The sequence below is a fragment of the Lygodium microphyllum genome, chromosome 1 (assembly GCF_053477565.2).
Source record: "Lygodium microphyllum isolate KBCC chromosome 1, Lygodium_microphyllum_v1.1.10, whole genome shotgun sequence".
In the NCBI taxonomy this organism is placed as follows: domain Eukaryota; kingdom Viridiplantae; phylum Streptophyta; class Polypodiopsida; order Schizaeales; family Lygodiaceae; genus Lygodium; species Lygodium microphyllum.
This window is the reverse complement of record NC_141135.1, coordinates 61,337,499-61,364,054: the sequence shown is the minus strand read 5'-3', so window position 1 is coordinate 61,364,054 and position 26,556 is coordinate 61,337,499. Positions and strand designations below refer to the sequence as shown.

General features: G+C 42.5%; 1 protein-coding gene across 1 annotated transcript in view; it reads right to left on the bottom strand.

Moving 5' to 3' along the window:
• LOC148041176 (PH, RCC1 and FYVE domains-containing protein 1-like) overlaps positions 1 to 21,394 on the bottom strand; it is a 47,029-nt gene extending 25,635 nt beyond the window's left edge. Inside the window, exons 1-3 of the mRNA XM_087677377.1 lie at positions 20,923 to 21,394; positions 19,807 to 20,059; positions 18,359 to 18,445 (exon numbers count right to left, since the gene is read on the bottom strand). Coding sequence (XP_087533503.1) covers positions 18,359 to 18,445; positions 19,807 to 19,854 — 135 coding nt within the window. The 5' untranslated portion in view covers positions 19,855 to 20,059; positions 20,923 to 21,394. The remainder of the gene's footprint in view (positions 1 to 18,358; positions 18,446 to 19,806; positions 20,060 to 20,922) is intronic.
• Between the last annotated feature and the right edge of the window lie 5,162 nt (positions 21,395 to 26,556).

Sequence of the window (26,556 nt, the reverse complement as noted above, 5' to 3'; positions counted from 1 at the left end):
TCAAAGAAGGCACATGCTTTGTTTGTGCTCTATGTGGATGTCTGATTTTGACAAGTGATCATGTACAAATGATCAAGGCAATCAAGGCAGCACTTCACGAGAAGTTCGAGATGACAAACATGGGACTTCTCCATTTCTTCTTAGGGCATGAGATCTATGAGACTCAATTGGGGATCATCATCTCCCAGCAGTGATATGTGCAAGCGCTCTAGACTACATTTGAGATGGATGAATGCAAGTCCCTATCAACTCCTATGGATCCCAACTAGAAGGCCACTATCCATGTTGATTCACCTTTGGCGGATGCTACCCATTACAGGGAGCTTCTTAGGTTATTGATTTGGTTTCTCAACACTCATCTTGACTTTGTGTTATGATGTGGGTTTGTTGGCCAAGTTCACAACTAAGCCTAAAGCAGTACATTGGCAGGTGCTGCTTAGAGGATTTTGCAATTCTTAAGGGGATCCCTTGATCTAGGAATCTTATATCTAGCAAGTACAAATGGTTCAAATCTTGTGCTTAAACGTTGGGCGATTCAGATTAGGCTGGTGACGTGGACCACAGGAGGTCCACAACAGGTTATTGCTTTACCTTGGGTGCAGGTGATGTTTCGTGGAGCACTAAGAAGCAACCCACGGTTGTCGTATCTTCGACAAAGGCAGAGTATTGAATGGCATCTTCTACCACATGCGAGACAATGTGGCTTCAAAGGTTGTTGGAGAAGCTTGGTTGTCAACCAACATGTGCTACTACACTTCATTGAGACAATGAAAGTTGCATTGCCTTGGCCTCGAACCCCATGTTTCATGCTAGGACGAAGCACATTAAGCTCCAATACCATTTTGTTGGAAAATTGCACTCAACTATGGAGAGAGAGAGGAGAGACAATGACAGCAAGAGAGTGAGCTGAAGCAAAAAGAGAAGAGTGTACTTGCTAGAATGAAAGATAGGGCTATCAGAAAGAATGGGTCATACTATCAGAAAGAATGGGTCTAGGACCCTCCAATGGTAATTTAGACCAGCCAACAATCTGCGCAACCATACACATCCCATGGTTGCCGTGAAGGTTGCCCTGTACTCAGCCTCGCAAGAAGAGGTAGTCACTATAAGTTGTTTCTTGCTAAGCCATGAAATGCATGAACGGCCTAGAAAGAAACAGTGTCCACTAGTAGACTGCCTAGTGTCTGCATCACCAACCCAACCTAAATCACTATAAGCCTGTAAGTGCAAGTCCCCCCTCCCCAGGAAATAATAATGCATGTGACTAAGTACCTTGCAAATATTTGAAGATCCGCTTAGCAGCTTGCCAATGTATGGTCCGTGGGCTATGCATATACCTACTCACCTTGGATACTACATACTGAATGTCACGGCGTGTGTTGCAAAGATAAATAAGACAACCAACAAACTGGCTGTAAATTGCAACATCGGACATCTCTTCACCATCACGCATAGACAGCTTTAAGCCTGGCTCCATAGGAGTGCACATAGGTTGCAATCTTGCATACTAAACCTATGTAAATACTTATCCACATATTGTGACTGTGACATGATGATACCTGGTTGATTTTAGGTGAATTGAATCCCCAAATAATAGTATAGGCAGCCCATATCTGACATAGCAAATGCATGTTTTAAATCAGCCTTAAAATGTGCAATTTTTCCTTCTGTAGGTCCAATGAGCAGCATGTCATCTACATAAAGAATGATAATCAACAAATCCCTCCCCCCCTCATTCTTAATGTATAGAGTGGGAGCAGTTTGACTATTTTTGAACCCTTTGCTAGCCAAATAAGCATCAATTTTGGAGTACCATGCACGAGGAGCCTGTTTGAGACCATAAAGAGCTTTATGCAACTTGCATACCATGTGCTCTTTCCCTTTAACCACAAACCCTAGAGGTTGTGACACATAAACATCCTCATGCAAATCCCCATTCAAGAATGTTGTCTTAATGTCCAACTGATGTACTTTCCAGCCATAATTTGCAGCCATAGCAATCACACATCTCACCGTACTCATACGGGGTGTAGGAGCAAAAGTTTCTTCATAATCTATGCCCTTCTTCTGTGCATAGTCTTTTGCTACCAACCGTGCTTTGTACCTGTCAATTGTACCATCAGCCTTGCGTTTGAGTTTAAAAACCCATTTTGTGCCAGTGGCCTTCTTGCCAGGTGGTAAATCCATAAGATCCCATGTAGAGTTAGTCGCAATAGAGTCTAACTCATCCTGCATGGCATGCATCCAAGCATGCATCCAACGTACATCTTACTGAGCTTCATCCAAGGAAGTAATATCATCATGATTCATCATTCAATAGTGCCTCATAAACACATGCTCATCACAATCATCTACTTCCGTAAAATCAACTCAAATGTGCCTCCTTACATCATTTACTACATCTCTGGTAGCCCTTCTAGTGCATTGAGGTATAGAAGTATCCATTTTACTCTCCTAGAGAGTCTGTAACAGCCATCTTGGGACTATTTTGGCTGCATTTACAGAAGCTCTTTCATGTTGTACTGCTTCTTCCACTCCATGTGGCAAAACATCATCGATACCCTGCTGTTCGAGAGCATATGGTGCAGCAACAATTTGTTGTATTAAGTCTGTCCTACCATTTACAACAGGCACAGACTCCAAAGTAAGTGGCAAAAGACCCTCAAAGACATCACCAATGTCATGGGTGGCTGGCATTTGAAACTGATCATGTGAAAATGCAACATTTTCAACAAATAGGACATCCCTACTGACAAAGACTTTCTTCGTGCATGGGTCATGCAAGCGATAGCCCTTGCTCTCCAAACCGTAGCCAATAAATATGCATTTTACAGCCTTCTCATCAAGCTTCCCACGAAGCTATTTCAGAACATGTGCATAGGCTATGCAACCAAACACCTGAAAGTAGTCTACTTTGGGTTTCTTGCCATGCCAAAGCTTCAAACGGTTTGATCATCTTCAGTGCCTTAGTGGGTGTACGATTCAACGCATGATTTGCACACTGAAGGCCTTCTAGCCAAAATTTATGAGGTAGCCCCTTGCTTTTTAGCATACAACGAGTCATCTCCATAAGAGTCCAATTCTTCCTTTCAGCAACACCATTTTGTTGAGGAGTCATTCTGACAATGGCTTGATGCGTAATGCCATGATCAAGCAAATATGTCTCAAAAGCACGCTTCAAGCTTTGCAACAAGATGTTTGAAATGCATGAACACTTCGGATTTTTCCTTCAGCCCATACACCCATGTATACCGAGAGTAGTCATCAATAAATGTAACAAAGTACTGATGACCTCCAAGTGCACGTGTCCTCATGGGACCACAAACATCAGAGTGAATAAGCTGCATTTTTCGAACAACGCGCACTGCACCATCCTTTTTTAAGACAAACCTATGCATCTTGCCTAAAATACATCCCTCACATGCATGAGGAGGTGGAGTCTCCACTGGAGGCAATGCATCTACCATATGACACCTCTGAAGGGTCATCTAACTCCCAAAGCTCATGTGTCCATAGCGGGCATGCCATAGCTCCGCATTTTGCATAGCGGGCTGAAGAGTAGTGATTGCTAAAGCATCATGAGACTGTTTGTCATATGTATCCAACAAAAATAGACCCTTATGCAGGGTGCTCAACAGCCTAAGTGCATAATCCATCTCTCTATCTCTAACAATGCATTTGTCATCCTCAAAGCTGAGCTGAAAGCCATGCTTATTAAAAGCAGAGATAGACAACAAGTTCTTTGTAATGCCAGGTACAAACAAGACATCTAGAAGCATGAAATCACAACCATCTACAGCAATAATAGTGACTATCCCAATGCCACATACATCATAACTGTTGTTGTTCACACATGTAACACGCTTCCCAGCAGGAGCTGAATGCTAAGAGGTAAACAAACACTTCTTGGAAGTTATGTGCTTTGACGCCCCACTGTCAAAATACCATGTTTGCTACGTTTCGGCAACATTAAATATTGAATCGGCCATTGAAGAATCATAACTACATGTGAGAAATATATAGACCTCCTCTACAAAATCGATTGAAGTATCATCATCAGTAGATTTGTTGGTTGATGTTTCTTGGACAACCAAACCAGAGTTCTTTTTCTTCTCTTTGGCCAATCTCTTTCTGCATTCATCGATATAGTGATCGGGCTTCTTGCAATAATGGCATTTTCCCTTCTTTTTAGTTTTTTCTGTATCTTGGACAACCTTATTTTATGGCTGTCCAACATTTTGCTGATTTTTTACATTTTGCTTGACTTTTCCTTTGCCTTTGAACTTGGAAAGCATAGTTACATCACCTGAACACAATGCCACATTCTTCCGAGTCTGTTCCTCTTGCAGCAAGAGGCCTTCCAACTCCACAAATGTAAGGGGCTGCTGCCCCCCCCCTCAAAAACAACATCAAAGAGGTGTGGAAACCAAGATATGACTCTGAAAGAGAGTTCAGTGTGATATTTACCAATTCAGCATCCTGAATGACCTCATCAACATTGAGTAGTTGTTCACGCAAATCCTGTATGCGAGTAAGGTGCTCTGTCATGCTATCCATCCATGGTCACATTTGCCAACTCTCTATGGAGATAGGATATTCTCGCCTCATTGCGTGCCGCAAACATACACTCAAGTACATCCCATGCTGATTTTGAGGTCTTACAAGACCAAATGTGCAGAATAATTGCCATTTTCACTAACAAGGCAATCAAAGAAAGTGCCTCTACATCTTTTGAGTCCCATTTCCTCTGATCCTCGATAGGAGGGAGAGGAGGGGCAGTAGCAATAGCAACACCAATACCACCACCAACAGCACCAGCAACCTGTCCTCGAGCATTACGCTAAGGCGTCTAAGGTGCAAGACCTCCTGGTCACTGCAAATCACCTATAACATAGTCCCACAAGTCCTTCACTACAAGAAGATTACGGACCATAAAACTCCACAGTGGGTAGTTTGAGCCATCAAGATTGTCCTCCTGAGTGAGGACACCAAGGATGCTGCTCTGATCATTATTCCCCTGACATGCCATGTTGTCAATGATAGACAAAAATCTGCAGCCAAATACTTCAATGTTGAAGTATAGAGTATACTCCTCAAAGTACCAAAATCCCCCATAGGATTAAGAAACAAGTACCAAATTGTCACTCAAATGCCAAAGTATGCACAATGCCACCCAAATCAGCACTCAACCAGTAAATTACAGAACTATACTGCTGTACCACACCCGCCTTGGAGTGCGTGTAGGGCAAAAGCCCCAAATCTCTTTCTAAAATTTCAAAGAACATGAAGAAATTTGTACCTTACAATTGGAATTTCTGCCTCCAATTTGACAAAAGCCCCAAATTTTTTATGGGAATGTCCAAGAAATTGAGAAATTTCTTCAATTTGGTTGTCAATTCGAACTCCAAGAGCAAAAATTAGCAAAAGCCCCAAATTTTTGGGCAGCACAAGCTGAGATTCGAGAAGAGATGGCTGAAATAGACTGGAAATTCCAAAAATTTCGAGAAAACCCCAAATCTAAAAATTAAGGTTTTTGCACTTTTTAGGGTTTGTAGAAATTGGTGGGCAGGACTGAGAAAATGGCACGCAGAGCTGAAAACAGCAGCAGCTCTTCCACAACAGCAGCTCCTCGGGCTGCATGCAGGGATACGTGTGAAACTGCGCATTGGACTGCGTGCAAGGTTGCGCACTGACTGAAAACAGTAGATCTGGAGCAAATGACTGAGCTAGACAAATCTAGAGCAAATGGACAGATTTGGAGCTGATGGCTGAACTGGACACATCTGGAGTAGACAAGAGACGACTCAGCTACAGCTCCTCCTCCACTTCAGCAGCACCTCACAGCAGCTGAAAACTCTTCCTCAAGCTAAGAACCAAGCTGGCAGCAGTAGGACCTTGGGCAGGATGGCACCAGCTGACAGTGGCTGAATGGAATCCGCCCATACAAGCTGCTTTGATACCAAATGTTGGAAAATGGCAACCAGCTATGGAGAGAGAGAGAGAGAGAGAGAGGAGAGACAATGACAGCAAGAGAGTGAGCTGAAGCAAAAAGAGAATAGTGTACTTGCTAGAATGAAAGATAGAGTGAAAGTACAACTTATGTTTAGGTCAAGGGTTGACCTAACCAACCTTCCACCAACTAACTAGAGTTAGGTTTATTTTACTCTAGAGCCTAGTGTCACTACTTTAAGTTTCTAAGACACTACGTGTACACATTTCATTCAAGAGAAGCTTTGGATGAGACTATCAATGTGGTTTACTGAAAGACAAAAGACAACCTAGCAAATTTGTTTACGAAGGCGCTTTCCCAAGTTTTACTTCATCAGCATTCCAAATACCTCAACCTCATGCTATGTCAAAGATCTAAGAGGGGGTGTGTTAGAGAAATATGGTCATCTGGTCATCCCCTAGACAAGAGGCAGTAGTCTAATCTAGCCTACAGCAGTCCCTGTTGAGAAACTCTTCACCCGCAGTTTTGCATTCTGCGTTTTGCATTTAGGGTTTCGCGTTTTGTGTTTCGGGTTTCACAGTGGACAGCCCCAAAAAGGGGCTGGGCACCCACAGTGGGGCACCACCCTAGACAACCAACGCCCTCCCTCCGAGCACGACCCTAGACAGTCTTGCCTGTTTATAGGCTGCCTCTATCACTCGTTCTTCATAGTTGATTCATTCAGTCCATCACCTCTTCTCTCCAACCTCTCCACTGCCCTTGCACCCCTTCAAGAGGACATTGTGGTTCGTGGTTCATGGCTATCTTCATCATCTTCCTTGTGCTACGGTACCCTTGTTCCCTTGTATCACATTCATTCAATTCATCAAAGTTTCTTCTCTCTTCTCTTCTCTTCTCTTCTCAGTGTTTGCCGAGTTCACTCTGTGCCCCCCCCGCCCCCCCCGGCAAAACCTATTGTCTCACTGGTACATCGTCTTTTGACAGTCCCCACGTCAACGGCCACCACATCAGCAGTTGGCACATCAGTAGGCAGTCGCCACATCAGCAATCGGACAGACTGCCACGTGGGGGCTGTACAGTTGGATAGTTTTACTGCACAGTCAGCTGCATTTAATACAGCTGACCTGTACCAGATTTTTCACCTATTTAGTGCAGATTTCCAGCACACTTTCGGGCATTCTCTGATCGCAGATTCTGGCTCGATTCCGGGCAGAGATTGTGCTGGCTGCTACAGACTTCAAGGTGTACAACAGGGTGACATCGTTGAGGTGGAGATACGCAAACATACGAACTGCACCCATGTACATATCAGTATTCCTTATTCAGCATTCTTCATATTACAGATTTGTGTTCTTGTATCTCTTTCTCTCTCTCCCCCCTCTCTCCATGTTCACTCTATCTCTCAATCTCAGTCATACACTTCCACACCACTACACTCTAACATCCTCTTGCTGTCCCCTGCCTACTAAGGGCCCCAAATGGTTGTATTCTGCAACAAATTGCTGTTCTCTGATCAGAAAATGAACCAACCACTCTCTCTCTCTCTCTCTCTCTCTCTCTCTCTCCCAAGCTACAAACTAACTGAATGGCTGGGACCCAATCCCCCAAAAACGTTTTTTCTCAGATTGCATGGGCAGTTTTGCCAAGTGGCAACCTCCTACACCCATTTGTCAACATTATCCAAATATTTAATTAATTTTCAAAATTGAATAATCTTGAAAATTAATTCCAGCCTTTCAGACCATACCCAAAATAAAATACGCTCATCCATACTTAAATTGGCTAGGCAATTTGCAACCTAGAGTGGTCCCCAACCTCTATTGACCCTTAGACTCACATTAATGAATGCTAGTCCCTAGTGTCACCGCTGACACTTATTGGCCAAACAACTGTCCTAGGGTAAAAATTGACATCAACTAACCCGCAAAGCCCAGCTAACATAACATATCACAACTTTTACCTTTGACACCCACCACACCCTCGGGGTCATTAGCAAGGTGTTTATGTAGTCTATTAGCCAATACCTTTGCAAAATCTTATACATGCTACTCATGAAGAAAACAGGTTGCCAATGTTTAAGAGATGAAGGCGAAGATGCCTTTGGTAGCAATTTAGTAACACCGTCTTTCTAAGAAATAGGCATAATCTCAATTGTCCAGACTTCTTGATGCATGGTGGTCAAGGGTGAAACCAACAAATGTGTATATTTTCCAAACAATTCATTGGTGAGGCCATCCCAACCAAGGCTTTTGTCCTTGGGCAAAACATCATTCACCTCATCCTCACACATCTACATCTAGAATCACACCTATATTAAGGGAGATTGGATTCTTGACCAAATCATAAAACATAGACCGAGATGTTGTAGTGCTCTTTGTAATGTGCAATTGAGACCCAAGTAAATACATAAATGGTCCCTACAATGCACACAATAGCTTGTGGATCAATAATCATTGGATTAACAGAATTTTATAGACTCGTTACATTCTCCCTTGCAAAAGAGGAATGTGAACTTCAATGAAACTAATGTGTTTGACAATTGTTATCATGAAAGCCCTCTACCAATGCTACTATTTTAGTATGTTGACAAGATTGAAGCTGCAAGTCTTTAATGAGATTTACCAAGTGCATAGATACAAAAATCAAAATCATTTGGGGAGTCAACTGAAAGTGAATACACCAATGCCAAGACCTATTCAATAGCATCCAATTTCTATCTTCAAAGTGAAGCATGATAGATTCTATATTGTCTAGGAACTCTTTGCACATTGCATACTAATAGGCCAAATGAAACAGCCCCTTAATCAAGAGATCAAGCCAAAACCAATCCAAATGCGATCTCATATATCCATCAAATATATCATGCCGAAGAAAAGAAGAGTCAAGACACAATGGCAACTTGCACAAGGAGCATCAAAAAAGGTGTATCGACTAAGCAAGCATTACAAACTCTAGCAAAAATGATCAACCAAAATTTAATTTAGCCCTCTTGCCCATGCCCTTAAAATTCAAACCGCCCATTCACTATTAAATTGGTTAGGTTATTTTAACACTCGAGTGATCCCAAGTATTTGTTAGCCTGCTCTATTTCATTGTCAGTCTGTCATCTCCTAGTTGTGAGCTCCTGTCAGAGTCTGGCAGGAAACAGAGGAGCTCTGTCAATTTGTATGTTGCTGTTTTTTGTTGTGCATTTCCTTCTCGGGTGGCAATCGGCCATTTTAGGTCTCTTTTTTGGTGCAGTCAGCCAGTTTAGGCCAAGCCTGGCCAGTTTTGGGCCAGGTCGACCAGTTTGGAGGCTAGGGGGCTATATATAGCAACCCCCCCCAATCAATCCCACACACTGTTATGCAGATTTCAGCACACTCTCCCTCCTCTCCCATTCCGGCATTGGTGCTGCCATTGTTTCCAGCCTGATCTAGTGCCCTCACTGACACTTCGGGCTGCATGCAAGGACTGATCAGTCCGCGCCTTTGTATTCAGCATTCATCTCAGCCAGTGCAGATTTTGTTCTTTCATTTTCTGCTTTCTCTCTCTTCCTCTGTGTTCGTGTTTCTTCTTCCATTGCGCGCTCCGACATGGTATCAGAGCCTAACTGAGAGCACGGAGGAGCTTCCATCAGCAGAGAGACACCATCCCCTTCGTCTGCTACTGCCAGTTCTTCCCCATCAGCCAGGCGGCTCTTCCTGCAGGTTCCAACCCCTGCGTTTGCTGCAGGCGCCTTCTCCAATGGCTGCCACATCACCGTCTACCTCCTCTTGGTTGCATTTTGCTGCAAGGCGGCCTTCTATCAGCTGGGCAACACTCCTCCTGGTGGTGTTTTGTTCTTCAAGCAGTTTTCTCCTCATTTGGCGGCCCTATTCTTGCAGGCGACTCCACCCCAGGCTGCGTTTTGGTGTCTGACGGCTTTTGCATCAGCGTTTGCATCATCTCCAGTTGCGTTTACAACTTCTGGCGTCTGGAAACCTCAGTTTCTTGCTGTTCACAATCTGATCGGTGGTTGGTGACCCTTTTGGTGGTTATCACTCGGCATCGGCAAATGTTCTTTGGTGTGTTTGATGTTTGCAGATTTGGAAGATGTCTTACCAGTTTTCAGGCTTCAATGACTCAGAGGATAAGCTTCTTTCTCCTTGTTCATGTTCACAGGTTACAGACCGTGGCGGAAGTGTGGAAGAGGCTTGCGTCTTTGTATCAACATAAGATGTTCGCCCACAAGATTTCTTTGGAGAAGAAATTGTGGGTGCTCAGTCTTGATGATTATTCTTCCATGAAGGAGCACATCACGAAGATGGAGGATATGCGAGGCAAGTTAGCCTCTCTTGGTCGGGTGATTTCATACGACTCAACTGCCATCACCGCGGTATGATGTCTTCTATACCAGCCTCATCACCTCGAGGACCTGCGAGAAACTCCTATGGGAGGAACTTTCCCCGCTTGTCTTGGAGCATGACGAGCGTCTCAAAGAGGTGGGTGCCACTGGCTCCACCAAGGCTTTTACTGCAGGTACTGGTGGCGACAAGAAGAAGAAGTAGCCGAAAGGGAAGGCCAAGGACACGAAGCAGGATGCGAAGGAGAAGCCCAAGTGGCCACACTGTGGGAAGGGCACTCATCCCGAGGAGAAGTGTTGGCAGAAGTACCCCCATCTAAAGCCCAAGGAGAAGGACTCGAAAGCGGCCCCAGCAACGACAAAGTCTGCTTTTGTGCATGTCTTTGTTGAGGAGGATACACCCCTAGCTTCTACCACTCAAGAGAAGCCTTGGCTAGTGGACAACGGAGCATCTTCTCACATGACCTTTCGGCAGGATTGGCTTCAGGATCTTCGTTCGAGAGGGGGCACTGTCACCATTGGTGACAACTCTACAATTCCTATTCGAGGTGGGGGACTTTACCTATGTTTTCAGATAGGCGGTCTTCTTCCGCCAAAGTTCTTTATGTACTTGATTTGGGCTTTAATCTATTGTCTGTGCATGGTCTTACTCAGCTAGGTACCAGAGTCATTTTTACCCAGGATGCGGTCACAATGGAGGATGCTTCTATCGGTGATGCTCTTTGGACAGGTACACAGAAGGGTGGGCTTTATAAGCTCATAGCCCTGGCTGCGAGGGCTTCCCACGAGCTTGGGCTGCTTTGGCATGCTCATTACGGGCATCTGAACCTTGATGCGATACAATGGGCTTCCAAGAGGAAGTTGGTGGAGGGACTTCCTGATTTCCCTCCTCTTCACACTTTATGCCCCAGCTACTTGAGGGGCAAGCAGCATAGGCAACCTCACCCACAAGTTGCTTCCAGGAGGGCTTCTTCACCACTCGAATTGGTTCACACCAACCTTTGCAGACCTATGGGCACGGCCTCCCTTGGGAAGGCCAAGTATCTGATGCTGATTGTGGACGACTTCAGTCGTTATGTATGGCCTTATTTCTTGGAGTACAAGAGCGAGACATACTCTCGTTTCTGCGAGAGGAAGGTGTTTGTGAGACACAAACTACTTCCAACGTTCATGGCATTCGAGCTGATCACAGTGGCGAGTTCACTTCTCACCTTTTCTCTCAGTTTTGTAGGGATCACGGCATTCGGGTAGAGTATTCCCATCGAACACACCATCAAAGAATGGTGTGGTGGAGCGTGCGAATCGGACCATGGTGGAGATGGTCCAATCCATGCTAGAGCATAGGAGTCTACCTCATTCCCTTTGGGGTGAGGAGGTGGCTACAGCGGTGCATATTCGCAACCGCTCTCTGACTTCGGCATTGCAAGACATGACTCCTTATGAGGCTTTCTTTGGGAGGAAGCCTTCCGTGTCCCACTTTCGCATCTTTGGATGTGATGCTTTTGTCCATGTGGACAAGAACAAGAGGCAAACGAAGCTTGACTCTAAGTCGAGACAACTTGTCTTCATGGGCTATAGCACGACCACGAAGGGATATCGGCTCTATGACCCGACGACACGGAAGATTGAGGTGAGCAGGGATGTAATCTTCCATGAGGCTTCAGCCTCCGAGGATCCAATTGATGGTTCTCTTATAGCGGCATCTTCGTCATCGACGGACCCTCCCCCACCTTCTTTCCCTACTCTTCCTGCCAGAATGCCTCTTAGCACCCCTCCTTCTTCGGCTCCTCCCCCTCCTATTCCTCCTTCTTTTGTTCCCTCTACTTCGGCTTCCCCTCCCCCTTTGGTGGATGTGACTCCTTCTTCGAGTACTTCCACCCCTTCAACCTCCCCTCGGGAGTCTTCTAAAGATACACCATCATCCGATGGGGAGCCTTCTTCAGATGAGGAGGATCTCCCTTCCCTTGGTGAGGGGGCATCCCTTTCTCCGACGGGTGCTTTGAAGGTTCCGAAGGCTGCTCCGTCTCCCTCGTAGCAAGAGGAGTCTCTTAGGCTCCCTTTGTGGTATCGCCGACTTATGCAAGATTCAGGTGTTACTCACTTTTCTACTTCTTCTACAGGTCCACACAAATCAGCCTGATTACGGGCCTGTAGAATAGTTCACTCTGTGTGAACTATGCTCTTATGTCACAGATTCTTCACGATTCCAAGCCTTCCACTGTTGAGGAGGCTCTTGCACAAGATGTTTAGAGACAGGCTATGCAGGCAGGCTCGATTCCATCGAGCGAAATCAAACTCGAGACCTTGTACCGCGTCCCAAGAAACGGAAGGTGATAGGTGTGAAATGGGTCTTTAAGACCAAGTATCTTGCAGATGGCTCCTTGGACAAGCACAAAGCTAGGCTTGTTGCCAAGGGTCTTGCACAGCGGGCGGGTTTGGATTACTTTGAGACTTTTGCTACTACAGCTCAGATGTCCACCATTCGAGTTCTTTTGGCTCTTGTAGCTCACCACCGTTGGCCTGTTTACGAGATGGACATCAAGTCAACCTTTTTGAATGGCGTCCTTGAGGAGGAGATCTATGTTTCATAGCCTCCAAGTTTTCTTGTGCAGGGGAAGGAGGATCATGTCTATCAGTTGCGGAAGGCCCTTTATGGCCTAAAGCAGGCTCCTCGTGCTTGGTACCAAAAGATTGACCGCTTCTTTCTACAGAGTGGTTTTTAGCGCTCCAATCATGACCCCAACCTCTACTTTAGGGTTGTGGGTGACCTTTGTGTTTTGTTGATCTTGTATGTGGATGACCTTATTATTACAAGGAGTGACACTCAGCAGGTGGAGCACACTCTATCTATTCTATGGCAGGAGTTTGACATGACGGATCTAGGGATCCTTCACTTCTTTCTTGATTTGGAGATCTATCAGATGGCACAGGGCATCTTTATCTCGCAACAAAGATACATTTCCGAGCTTCTTTCGGAATTTGGTATGGCCAAGTGTCGGCCTATTTCATGCCCCATGGACCCTGAGTCCAAGCTTTTGACAACTGGACTTCCCATTACCGATCCCACCTATTACATGTGCCTTGTTGGCTCACTTATCTAGCTTATTCACACTCAGCCGAATATCTCTTTTGTGGTGGCTTTGTTGTATTCTTTCATGAAAACTCCTACTCAGGATCACTGGAGGGCAGCCTTGCGTGTCCTTCGGTATTTGCAAGGGACTCGATCCTATGGAATCATGTATGGAGATGGGACCACTCATTCTGGCTAGAGTGATTCTAATTAGGCAGGTGATGTGGATTTGCAACGATCCACTATAGGTTATGCTTTCACCCTTGGATCCGGTGTTGTCTCTTTGAGCAACAAGAAGCAACCTACTGTGGCACTTTCTTCTAAGAGGCAAGTATCGAGCCTTATGTTCGACCGCTATGGAGGCAGTTTGGCTCCATCGTATGATGGCGGAGATTGGCTTTTCCCAGACAGGACCTACGGAGCTGCGCATGGACAACCAGAGTGCCCTTGCTCTGGCAAAGAACCCGGTGTTTCATGCTCGCACAAAGCACACTAAGGTTCAGTACCACTATGTTCAAGAGCGGATCGTGGATTCGGAGCTGGCGGTGGCCTACTATCCCACGGCGGACAATACAGTTGATCTCTTTACAAAGTCTTTGCCTCAGGCTTCTTTGCTTCGTCACATGCCGATGTTAGGTCTTCAAACCCTCCTAAGATCTGAGAGGGGGTGTTAGCCTGCTCTATTTCATTATCAATCTGTCATCTCCTGGTTGTGAGCTCCTGTCAGAGTCTGGCAGGAGATAGAGGAGCTCTATCTCCTTGTGTGTTGCTATTATTTGTTATGCATTTCCTTCTCGGGTGGCAATCGACCATTTAGGTCTCTTTTTTGGTGGAGTCGGCCAGTTTAGGCCAGGTCGGCCAGTTTGGAGGCTGGGGGGCTATATATAGCAGCCCCATCCCATCAGTCCCACACACTGTTATGCAGATTTCAGCACACTCTCCCTCCTCTCCCATTCCAACATTGGTGCTGCCATTGTTTCCAGCCTAATTTGGTGCCCTCACTAACGTTCCAGGCTGCATATAGGGACTGATCAGTCTACGCCTTTGTATTCAACATTCATCTCAATCAGTGCAGATTTTCTTCTTTCATTTTCTGCTTTCTCTCTTCCTCTATGTTCGTGTTTCTTCTTCCGTTGCGTACTCCGACAGTATTAACTAGCCCTTGAACTATGGTATTAATTAATGCTTAGCTCCTAGTGTCACCGCTGACACTTATTGGCCAATTAAATGCCCTAGGCCAAAATTAACACCAAGCAGCACCTAGTATTTGACCAATTTAACTTATTACAACTTTTGCCTTTGACATCCATAGACATCTTAGGGTCTTGGGCTTGTCCTTGTGACTTAACTCACTTGCACAACACATGCACCTCAGATTTGCACATTTCATTCATGTCTAAGCCAAAATGCCAACCACAACATTAAATTTTCATGTTCCCATGGCAACTATTATGGTTTCAAATTGTTTTATATCGGCGTCCCATTGGTGAAACATTCCGATGTATTGATGATTGCACATGAGAAACTTTAGCTTGTGTTGATTAAACAAGATGTATTTTGTAGATTTCTTATTGAGATTACATATGATAATGAGATTTTATGGCTAGTTGGTGTTTATGCATCAAATCATATCATGCACTATCATGATTCGTGGCAACAATTACAATCATGCCTTAGACATGATAGGTCAGGTTTGTTGATGGGGGATTTCAAGATGTATTTGGATCCCTCTCAATCCACTTCAAGATCAGGTTTTATAGACACATCTAACAGCCATGATTGGAATGCACTTAAAAATAAAAATAAATTTAAATGGTTGAAAAATCTAACTTGCTCATCCAAATGAGAGAAAGACTATTGGGGGTTGGTTGAGCCTCGTTCCAACATTGTGGAGGTTGGGAGAGGAGGAGAGAGAGCTGCTGCTGCAATATTCTAGCCATTGGAGATTATCACAAAGAGCTACTGCCAAAACTGATTGTGAGACCATTCAAGGCATGTAATAACCCTTGTAGGCTGTCTACAAGCAGGCGACAATAGTCTAGGGCCCATAGGCTGTCTACAAGCAAGTGACAATAAGTTTGGGGCCCATAGGGACAAGTGATTGCATGTGGGGCTCCTATTGGTGGTAGATTGCAGTCATTCAACCATTTCCAACATGGCAATAGCAAATTTGACCACTTTCTCACAAAAGAAATCAGAAATTTCTTTCTCTTCAACCTTGCTCTCTCATTTATAGTTATTCCCTCAACTTTTCTCAGCCACCTCAGATCCCATGCCAAGAAATTGAAGGCTTAGTACTTGGAATCAACAATTGGAATTCAAAGAAACACCAAAGATTTCAAGAGGCCAGCCATCTCAATTGGATTTAGGGTTCATTTTGGACCAGCCAAGAGTCAACTAGAACACTTGTTAAATCAAGGGACAAATCATATTGAAGGCTTACTCGTCATTTATGACCAGATGGACCATTGTGTTTGGAAGGAGATTGGAGCAATCTCAATGACTTCTTCCAATTCCAATACAAGTTAAAGAAATACTGCAAGGGAGCCAATTTTGGGGCCGACCAAGAGCCTATTGTCCAAGATTATTAGGTAACGTTTGTATTTTCAATTTATGTGAATTTTATGCTTGTTATAATTAGTGCTTAATCAAGTCATTACTACCCTTTTGCAAAAGAAAGGCTGGCTTCAACAGTGGCCCTTTATCATTTAACAATGGCTCACTAGTGGATTTGCCCTTCTAACAAACATCAGTACGAAAGACTTCATAGGACCCACTGGAGTCCCTAGTGTACTATCACACTTTTAGTCTTTTTGTTATGAACTTCTTGTTGGCCAAGTTTTGTATAGCAGGCAAGGGCAGAAGTGGCTGTTTCTCTTTTTCTTTTTCATGCTCAACAAGTGGAGCGTCCATGTTTAAGCTAGTGTGAGAACCATCAGGCTGCATTCTGGTTTCAGTGTTCAAAATTGTGTTTCCCTCCTCCTTGACAAGACATTCCACCACAAACTGACTGAATTTCCTACAAGAGAAGCAATGACCAACAAATGTACACCATTTCAGCCTGAACCTTAAAGGATACATACTGGTGGAGTTAATGCATTATGCATAGCCAGTTAGGACACTTCCTCATTGTGTCCCAAACATGCACATTCAATTTCTATTAGTTGCATGTACACTTGGGGTCTAAACCTCCCCAATTGCAGTCATAACATCAGTCAAGAGGGGCCAATAGACAGCCGGGTAGCCTTCAACCTCCACCTAGATAGGGTATTCTTGCTTAAGCAGCTGCTTAAAGTCAGCAATGGGTCTCCAACAGACAACATGAACCAGCTGCCTGTCAAAGAAGAATGGGAGCTTGCTCCATAGCATGGTACATTGGTGAGCTGATTTTAACATGACCTCATAAAAGCGTACAGCCACTACCTAATCCATCACAACAAGGGGACTCCAGTAGTGAAGAATAAGATAGCATCTCTTGCATGAAAATAAGCAAAGGATCTCAACACTGTCTGTCCACATGTGTATCAAGAACATCCTCTTCATCAAAGCTAGAAGACTATTGTGATTATATTCCACATGTTCACCGGGCAAGGTGTTTGCAAATTCCAACAAATGTTCCCAATCTAAATCATGTGACACATCCAATTGACTAGCAGCTTGAGCGTAGGATAACATCTAGATTCTAGGCATTTGCCATGATGACCTGTCACATCCATGCATGGGAGCATCCTTGGCATGTTTACTCATGAGAGTATCCTCAACATGGTTTCTGTGTTTTACTACCCGCTCAGAATCAGTGTGCTCTATCATATCTTCTTCATCTGTGTCAGGACCCAAGGCTGCTGCTGTTTGTTCAATACAAGAAGTATCAGGATTTGTCATAGACACTCTCTAGATTCCAGCTTTCAGAGACAGATTAAGCTCTGCATCAGCATTCAAAATCCTAAAACTAAATCTGCAAGGGCTGAAAATCTTGACACTCTTCTGATCTGACGTGACCTGACATGACTTGCAGGTCATGCCCTGAAGCCCTCATGACTGATGCTCTCAAACTAAGTCATGACCTGCTCTGATGCAGACCTGACGTGATGTGACTTCCTCTCATGCAGATCTGATGTGACCTTCTGCAGGCCTAACATGACCTGCTCTGCTGCAGACAACACCTGCTGAAGACCCGACCTGACCTGCAGCAGACCTGAAGTGACCTGCAGATGTGACCTGCTGCAGACGTGACATGCTCTGACATGACCTGCTCTAATGCAGACCTGACGTGACATGACCTGCTCTCATGCAGATCTGATGTGACCTTCTGCAGGCCTAACATGACCTGCTCTGCTGCAGACAACACCTGCTGAAGACCCGACCTGACCTGCAGCAGACCTGAAGTGACCTGCAGATGTGACCTGCTGCAGACTGTGTGTGTGTGTGTGTGTGTGTGTGTGTGTTGGGCGGGGTTGGGAGGTTAGAGAGAGCAAGATAAGTGGTGCCGTCAAAAGCTCAAGGAGAGGCTAACATGTCACTCTAGTATCCCTGACTATCCAAAACTATGGTTGAAGCTTCCTTTTGAATCACCCTAGCTGTTCCAAGAGGAGAAATTGTCAAGCTAGTAAAAATTGAGTCCTTGCCATGAGTGAAGAAATGCAAATGCAAAATCAAAAATGAAGGCATTTCTTGTCTTACACGCAAGCGTGTGTGCATGCATTACTGAGAATTGGTGATTTGGACCCTTCTTATTGAGAGTAGCATGTACTCTAGCTCTTTTTCCAAACATTATAGGTAACAAAGGAATGGCATTTCTTTCCAAAACTCCAAGGTTTTCAACTTCTCTATCACTTTTTTCTAGACTCCTCTACAACCAAAAAGAACAACAGAGCAGCCACAACTAATCCTTTATTTTAAATGCAGTATAACAAAAAATGAGAAAGACATAAACTGTTCTCCCTATACCCAAAATAGCTTTATTGAATATCATAAAATTATTAAAAAACAGCTAAAGGTTGAATTGTCGACTCACATTAGACAGTCGAAAATAACAAAATCGGGGCTTCCCTTTGCGGCTGTACTTTAACAAATGGGCGCCTTTCTTCAATGCTGTTATTGCCTAATGCATGAGCAACAAAGCCATCATCATATCATAGGATGTTCTGACTTAATACAGCAACAATCAAATCAAAGACTCCCCTCTACACATGACAATATCATCAATCCAATCATACACATACCATTTGGCACAAAGTGGACAACAAACCAGAGCACAATTCATCTAAAATCTGTTGGGGACTCACCATCATTACACTAAAGAGAAGCAAGAAACAGGACTAATAGAGAAGACTCAATCTTGAGCACAATTCATATAAAATCTATTGGGGACTCACCATCATTACACTAAAGAGAAGCATGAAACAGCACTAATAGAGAAGAATCAATCTTTCAAAGTGGTCTAATATTTCAAAAGAGCACATTCCAAACATTCATGGACCTAGACATAGAACTTTGAAGCCATTCCTTCATGTCCACTGTGTATCATGTTGATCCAAATTGAGCCAAACTTTCATCGGAGGAACAGAAAGTCTTATACAAGGGCTAGTAACCAGCCAATCCAGGGGACTATAATGCCAAATGATAGGTAACTCAAATTTGGGCCAAACTTTCTGATGTGGCCAAAAAAAAGCTGAATCTTACTCATATCACACTGGAGGAACTCTTCTTTCAAACTGATCTGACCACTTGCTTTATTTGCCGACTGAACTCATCTACAACAGAAGTCGGGCCCTTGCTCACATCCATTGCAACACTTCAATTGATCTAATGCGAAACCTGAAGTAATGGCCCCTGGTTGCAAAAATTTCAGCCCTAATTTTCAGCTAATTTGAAACCATGAAGCAAGTTCAGTCCATGTGCATAGAACTCAACACAGAAGCCAAAGGAGGAATCCTGATGCCAAACTTCAAATTTTACATCAAGTAACAGATAAGCTGGAATCCTTTGCCTATGTTTTGGCTTAGTGCACAAATCAATACACAGTATTTACACTTTTTGGGGGCTGGAGTGCATTCCATGCTGTGGATCCCTAAACCAAGACATAGTACTGTCCTGAAGTGCCTGTTTTTCTAGATAACATCCCTGCTAACAAATGATTGCTTAAGTTTTGCAAATCACGCAAATCTTGTGAAGACTGACGCTCTGTTGAAACAACCCCTCATTCAACTAGTTCCTCCAGAATTCAATGGCAAAATATCACACCCTGCAGGCAGCCTCTGACGAAAGCAGGTAGACAAAAGGTATGGAAAAGATAGAAAGCAAAGGAACATAAGATTTAAAACCCCCCCCCCCAGCAGAAAAAAACTTGCATAAGCAGCAGATGTAGCAGAATACATCCTTATCAGAACTAATACATTAATTAAAACTGTTCACTTATCAATATGTCCATGTTCTAACATATACAGAAGTGCAGCTACTTACCTGCTCAATGTCCCGCTCAAACGTTCCTGTCCGCCCAATGTCTGCCATCCCTAGAACTGACCTCCAGAATGTTCTCAAGACAATAGGTTGTTTCTAACAGTAATCCCTTGAGAAGATGCTGCATCTTTTCCCACGCTTAAGCCACAACCAGGATTGGCCAATCCATGTTCTCACATTGACACCAGCCATGCTGCAACACTCTCTACTGCTACTAGCTCCAATTGTTGTAAACAGGCGGCATAGAAGCATTGGCCTGCAACTTGATGGTAACAAATGATCAGACCGCATGCCAACAGATTGATTTACCGTGCTGCAAGCCATTCCATGCTTAAAATGTAGCTGAAAACAACTCCCTAGTTCAAAATATTGACCCTGAAATCAGTACAAAACCATTCATTTTGAATAAAGTGAATTTGCTCAAGAATAGAGCCAATAGTTAGCCCTATTTTCATGCACAAGCAGAAAATATCCCTATTCGTAGGTATGGCAGGTGAAGCATGGTCCATTGTCCCAACAATAAGCAACTAAATCATCAGTAACGTCTCCTTTCTCAGTGTTCTGCAACTCTGTCTAGATGGGTGTGAAGCACGCCCTTGGATATTTTTGGCTAAAATCCTGTACTCCTGCAACTCAATATTCTAAAAATGAGTTCGGATGGGACTCCTATACCGATTTAGCATCCACATAGCCTGGCAATCTCTGTACATCATGAAGTGAATTCTCACATTTTGCACAAGGAGACCAACTTTCAGCTCCCTTTACAAGAGTCCTGAACATGCTGAGATGCAACTGGACTAGATACAGCAGCATGTGAGCTTTGATAAGTAATCCAAGCTTCCCCTTCTTCTCATGGAAAACTGGAGATTATGCTGTAAGCAGGTAAACCAGTGATGTGCTTATCCGAATCACATATGTACCTACTTCTTTCAAAAATGGGCACACTACATCTGTAGCCTACTTTACGATGCCATTCAAAGGTTAAATAACGGATGGTCTACACAGTAGAACAGTATCATAACTGCTTGAATTACGTGAAGCATTTGCAAGACCAAACTGCCAGGTTTCGGCTTCAGTGAGGCAAAGCCTGAAGAGGCCAGAAGAAGATCTAAATATTACCTGCAAAACAAATCGCTGCTTCCGGCAATGCCAAAAGGAAGGCGAAGAAAACGATGGAGCCGGAAAATTCCTGGCTTTAATGATGCCAACGACGAACGCGAGGGGAGGTACAGAGGAAATCTGGATGGGAGAGGTTTCAGGAACCTCCGGGAAGAGGCCAGAGTTTCAAATACAATACAAAGTAGGCTGGTGTCGGCAGCGCGAGATATACTCGATGATCCTGCAGCATTATCCTGTAGCGCGAAAATAACGATGCCAATGGCTTAGCGTGTGTGCGTGAGGGTGATTGTGGTCTTCCGGGATGCAACTACCAGCCGTTCCATCGAGATCGCAGAATGCTGCTGAGGAAGAAACCCTAAATTGGATTATCCAGAGAAGCGCATGTGCAGACGGGCAATGGAGAAGAAAGACGGGAGCAGCAGCTGAAGAAGAGAGCAGGCACGGAAAAATTAAAAAAACAAAAACGAAAATGTGGAGACGGAGAAGAAGGAGTCCACATGTTAGCTTAAATTTTTTTAATTCAGGAGAAGATGTCCATAAAATCCGTTTGCATTTCATCTTTACTATTAGTTAAGGGGAGGTGGGGCCGGGTGCCACGTGTCCAGCACCCGCCCTCGTCTCGAAAATTGTGCCCGCCCCGACACTTTGCGCCGGGGCAAGTCATGCAGCCTGGTAGGTGGTGTTGAAACTGGGCATGAACATGAGCACAAAGATTTTACATATCACAGGGACACATTCTATTAAAAACAAGTTTTAAATAATATATTTACAATTTTTTTGATTGGTTACAAATGCAAAAAGTGCGCCCTTGTCCACCATGTTATAAACTAAGCCCGGGAGATTCCCTATCCAAAAGTGGGTGGGGAGTTTACTTGTTTAGCAAATATACGACAAGTCATGTCCTCTCCTGTGGATAAAGGACTGCAAACTCCCAACCCTTAAAGGAGTACTTTGAGTGGTTAACACTTGCAAAGTGGGTGTCCGCTATTTAGTGTATAACCATCTGAATTTCTTTTGCTTAAGAGACCCATTACATCATCTCTAAGAGGGGTAAAAAGAAGACAGCAACATAGAAGAGTTTCCTCTGATCTCATGCAATATTGCAAGAATGAATCGAGGTATGCGTTAAAGCCATTGTTCTTGCTAGCATCATCCCATTGCTCGTCATGTTTGCGTCGATGGTCAATACAAGCTCTCATTCATTGGCACCACTAATATGCTACTAAACTTATCCTTTTTGTTCAACTTACTAATGCTCGGAGAGTTTGATGAAACCCTACTCCCTTCACTACCTTCTTTACAATAAGTGCCCCCAAACTCAACAAGAAGTAGCCAAGTGACAAAATGCAATATTAACAATAAGTTTTTTATGGGATCTCAAACATTAACACCTCCCTCTACGCACTAAGATGGCATACATAAGTTGAGCAATAAATCCGCCATAGTTTCTCTCTACCAATTCAAATCTTGCAAGTGGTGATCCAAGACTACCCTTGCTTTGTGGACGACCCTCATGTTTGCTTCTAGGTTAGCATCAAAGATGGAACCCATCATACCATTAATTTGTTGATCTTCCACTTCATTCCTTCCTAAATTTTCCTAATTTATCTTTGATTTTTTAATCACAACTACGTGATAATTTAATCTACATGAGTGACATATCAATAAGATAGTATCAACATGTTTATTTTTCAAAAATAGACACATTTTCAAAAAGCCACATAGCACAAAGATAGGTGTTGTGTATTGCCTAATAGATATTGAGATGGGGGAAATAATCCCAAAAGTAGGTTCTAGTCCAATTTTACAGATACATCACTAACCAAGTTCAAGGAGGAAGGTTGGTTGGTAGTTAATCAATGATATTGAGGGAATATGAAAACTACCTTGTAGCAGTGCTAGTCTCGTGCTAGTACTAAGTTTAGGTCAATTCCTAGGATACTTCCAGGTGCATTGTATCATTGGGGCTAGAGGGTAATTCCTAAGATAATTGTTTTTTAGTGCATTGTATTGTTGGGTCCAGAGGGCACTTGCTTGGGACAATTGACTCGCACTTGGTTAGTAGAGAGTGGGAGTTATAATATTTGATTCTATGAAATTAAGATGTATTTGTTGGATCTATTTAGTGGACTTTATTATTAATCAATATTGTGTAGCAAATAGAAAACAATAATAGATCCATAAAATACATCCAACAAGTACGTCTTAGTTTCATAGAATTAGATATGATGATAACAACTACTTCTGTGGTCTCATGGACCATTATTATACCACACCATTTCCCTACAACAACTTTATCATAACTTATATGAAGATACAAGTTGAAAACTATTGGTAGAGATGACTAGATTTTGCAGCCACCACTTGTGATTCAAGAGAGACCAATTTGGATGAATCATAATAGGGATTATCCAAGCTGACAAAAGGACAAGTTTTTGGGTCTAATTTATGGTGTAAACAATGAGAGGAATTTTGTTTTGATGATGGTGATCAAGAGGAAGAAATTTATGATTCTGGAGGATAAAAATGGAGGTACCCATATTGTCGATAACCAAATTTCCAACACCCTTATATACAAGGTTAATCCCTTCTTAAAGCTCTTCGATAGTCAATCTCTTTGACTATCAAATTCTCTAACAATGGAACACATTGATTTCGCAATCACTCTAATACCCTTTTTCCTACATTATTAGCAAATACAACTACAAATTTGGTCTTTTTGTGATACAGAGAGATGTCAATTGTGCAATCAAAGTAAAGGTAGAGCAATAATATTTGCTTTTCTTATGTTTCACATAATTATTTACTCTACATTTACAATCAAAATAGTATGTGGTAGGTTTTGTTAAATCTGAGGTCAAACACAATGGCTAAATGCATCAGACGTCAACCCTAACTAGCATGTAACAAAACATAAAAAAATCGACTCATTAGAGCAACATGTGCATGGCAAAGCCATGTGATATACTTGAGCCAACCATGAAAGATTAAGCCACGTGACATATTTAAACAAACCACATAAGGTGTTAGCATGGCATGATTCTCATTCTATAAAAATATATAATGGCCTCGGTGCTTACATGCTCTCTAGTTAGTTCTAAGTACCCTTCTTGTAATATTTCTAGAACACAATGGAAATATGTAACTACTTTCTTTTATCTAAAACCTTATTGGATAGTATTTTCCATCCAATGTAAGTGCAAAAATCCTAATAGAATATATTTTATTCCACCAATTACTATTGGTCAACTCTATATTATGACCAAGAACTTGGTGATCTTATTGTGCCAGTTGGAAAATGTTTGATGTGAAATAAGAGATTCATCACCAACATGTTTATTAAGCATACCCTAAGTTATCTCCTTTTTCACCCTCTTGGAAACATGCTCATTTAGTCTTGATAACTAAAGGAACCAAGGATCACTCTCCATGCTAGATCATAAATCAAGCTAGCTCTTCTTGCTAACATCAACGGGAAGGAAAACTCAAAAAGTAATTTGGAAATAGAAGTTGTTTTCAAGAATTCGAAAACCAACTTTATAGATTAAATGCTTTTCGCCTAGAGAACTTGACAAATTCAAGAATAAGTCAAATCATACTACTCAATTATGTTTGCTAGTCTCCTATCTAGCATCCCAGCTTATGTGCTACCATATGTCAAATTAGCATTCTATCTAGCAACTAAGAATTTCTCCTCCCTAATTTTGTCACCTTGCTTTCATCTAATAAGATCATCAAGGGCATCATATACTACATGCATAACATGGGACACCTTGAAATGAGCTAAACATTGCAAAGGTGTGTTCTTGGCTCATGCAAGAGGATGTCACAAATAACACACTTGTCAATGACACCACCAAGTCATCCAATCCACATCTAACAACACATGGCAATGAACAACATATAAATGAGATGAAGAGAGCCTAAAGCCTATGCCTACATATAATCCTAGTAAAATCACATGGCCATCAAATATTTATAATGTTATGCAAATACATCCAATTTTACATAGGCAAATATGATTCACAAGTTACATTGCCATCTCATACATCCCATTTTAGTGAAAAGATGGTCAAGTGTTACATATAAAGATTTCAAATATGTAAATCCATTGCCCAATAATGAACAATATCACCAATATTGTAGAATTGTAATAATCCACTTAATTGATTTTTTTTTGCTGACTAAGCATGAATGCACTTAATTTGGCACTTGAATTATCGTGGTTGGGTCACTCAATGACAACGTGCAATGGTTGTTAAGGTGAATAAAATACGTGTTCAAATGGAAATCTCACAAAAGCCTTGGTCCCTAAGGGGCCTTCACTAAGTCCTTTTTGCCTTCCCTTATATTGGCACAACTGTAGCATGCATAAACTTTCAAGATATGCTTTGGATTTTGTAAAGTTAAATATTTTGGTGTGCTACGGCTCTTTCTCCTCGAGGTTGACCTATATCCACCTCCTATATTGATGTCTCTATATATTCCTTTGGTGCAACCCTTTATGAAGATGTTTAGGATGGCTAGAAGATGGAAAAAGGATACCACAATCTATCCATTTTCCAATAAACAAGCATGTAACCATGAAAGGGAATGGTCCTAAGTTCCTTCTCTAGAACATCTTGATGTTCGTTGATCACTTTTACCTATTCATGCCAATTTTTGGCAACATCTAGGGTTGACTGGTCCCATGTCTTCATACCTCCCATTGCTATTGTTGTGCGAATCATTCTCACATGGGTTGTCTATAAAGTAGTTGGGTATCCTAGTTGGTATAGCTTAAAGATACAAAACTAACCTCTCAATCCTTGCTAATCACAACAATGTTAGCTAGTCAAAATGTGTGTCTTGCTTCATGTACTACATGCAATCATTCTTCATAAGCATATATAGTAAATCTTGATAATAATAGCCAATTCTTTCCACTATAGTGAATGGATGAATGAAGAGCTACCATTAAGCAAACTAAATGACTAGTTCTTATACATCATTGTTTGTTTACTCCTAAGTTTGGTGAATTTGAGCTTAGACCTCACAAAGAAGTGGAAGATTCTCGAGGGTCTATATATAGGATGTTACCATGAGAAGGCTAATTGAGCTAACCCCCTAACATCCATAACTCTAGTTTTCCAAGAAATAAAAGCAATACCACTTTCAACTTCCCAAATGCATAAACCATTGCATTCTATTTTTCCTTGACATGTTCTTATTAATGATCAAGCAACAAGTTAAAAATATTAAAATACCTAATACTTTCATAACAAATTTTGATACTTTATTATGCCTTAATCATTGTACTCTTTTACTTATCCTTTTCATGACTCTTGTATTAAAGAGTTAAAATTTTATCCAACTATACTCAAAGAAATGTGATTAGCACTATGCTCGACAAGTCATATGTGGGGTTTCCTAGTTTCAAAATTTACCCTCAATCTTGATCTCCCCTATAATTGGCTATTTTGATCTTCAACAATCATCTGTTTTTTGTTAAGGCACGGGCTCTTGGTCTTCCCTAGATTGAATTCTTTCCTCATTCAATAATTATTGATTTTTAATTTTCGTGCAAGGAATGGCATGTTCAGTAGTCAGAACTTCTTTCCTGTTTTCCATAATAACCTTTAGCCTTGATCTTCC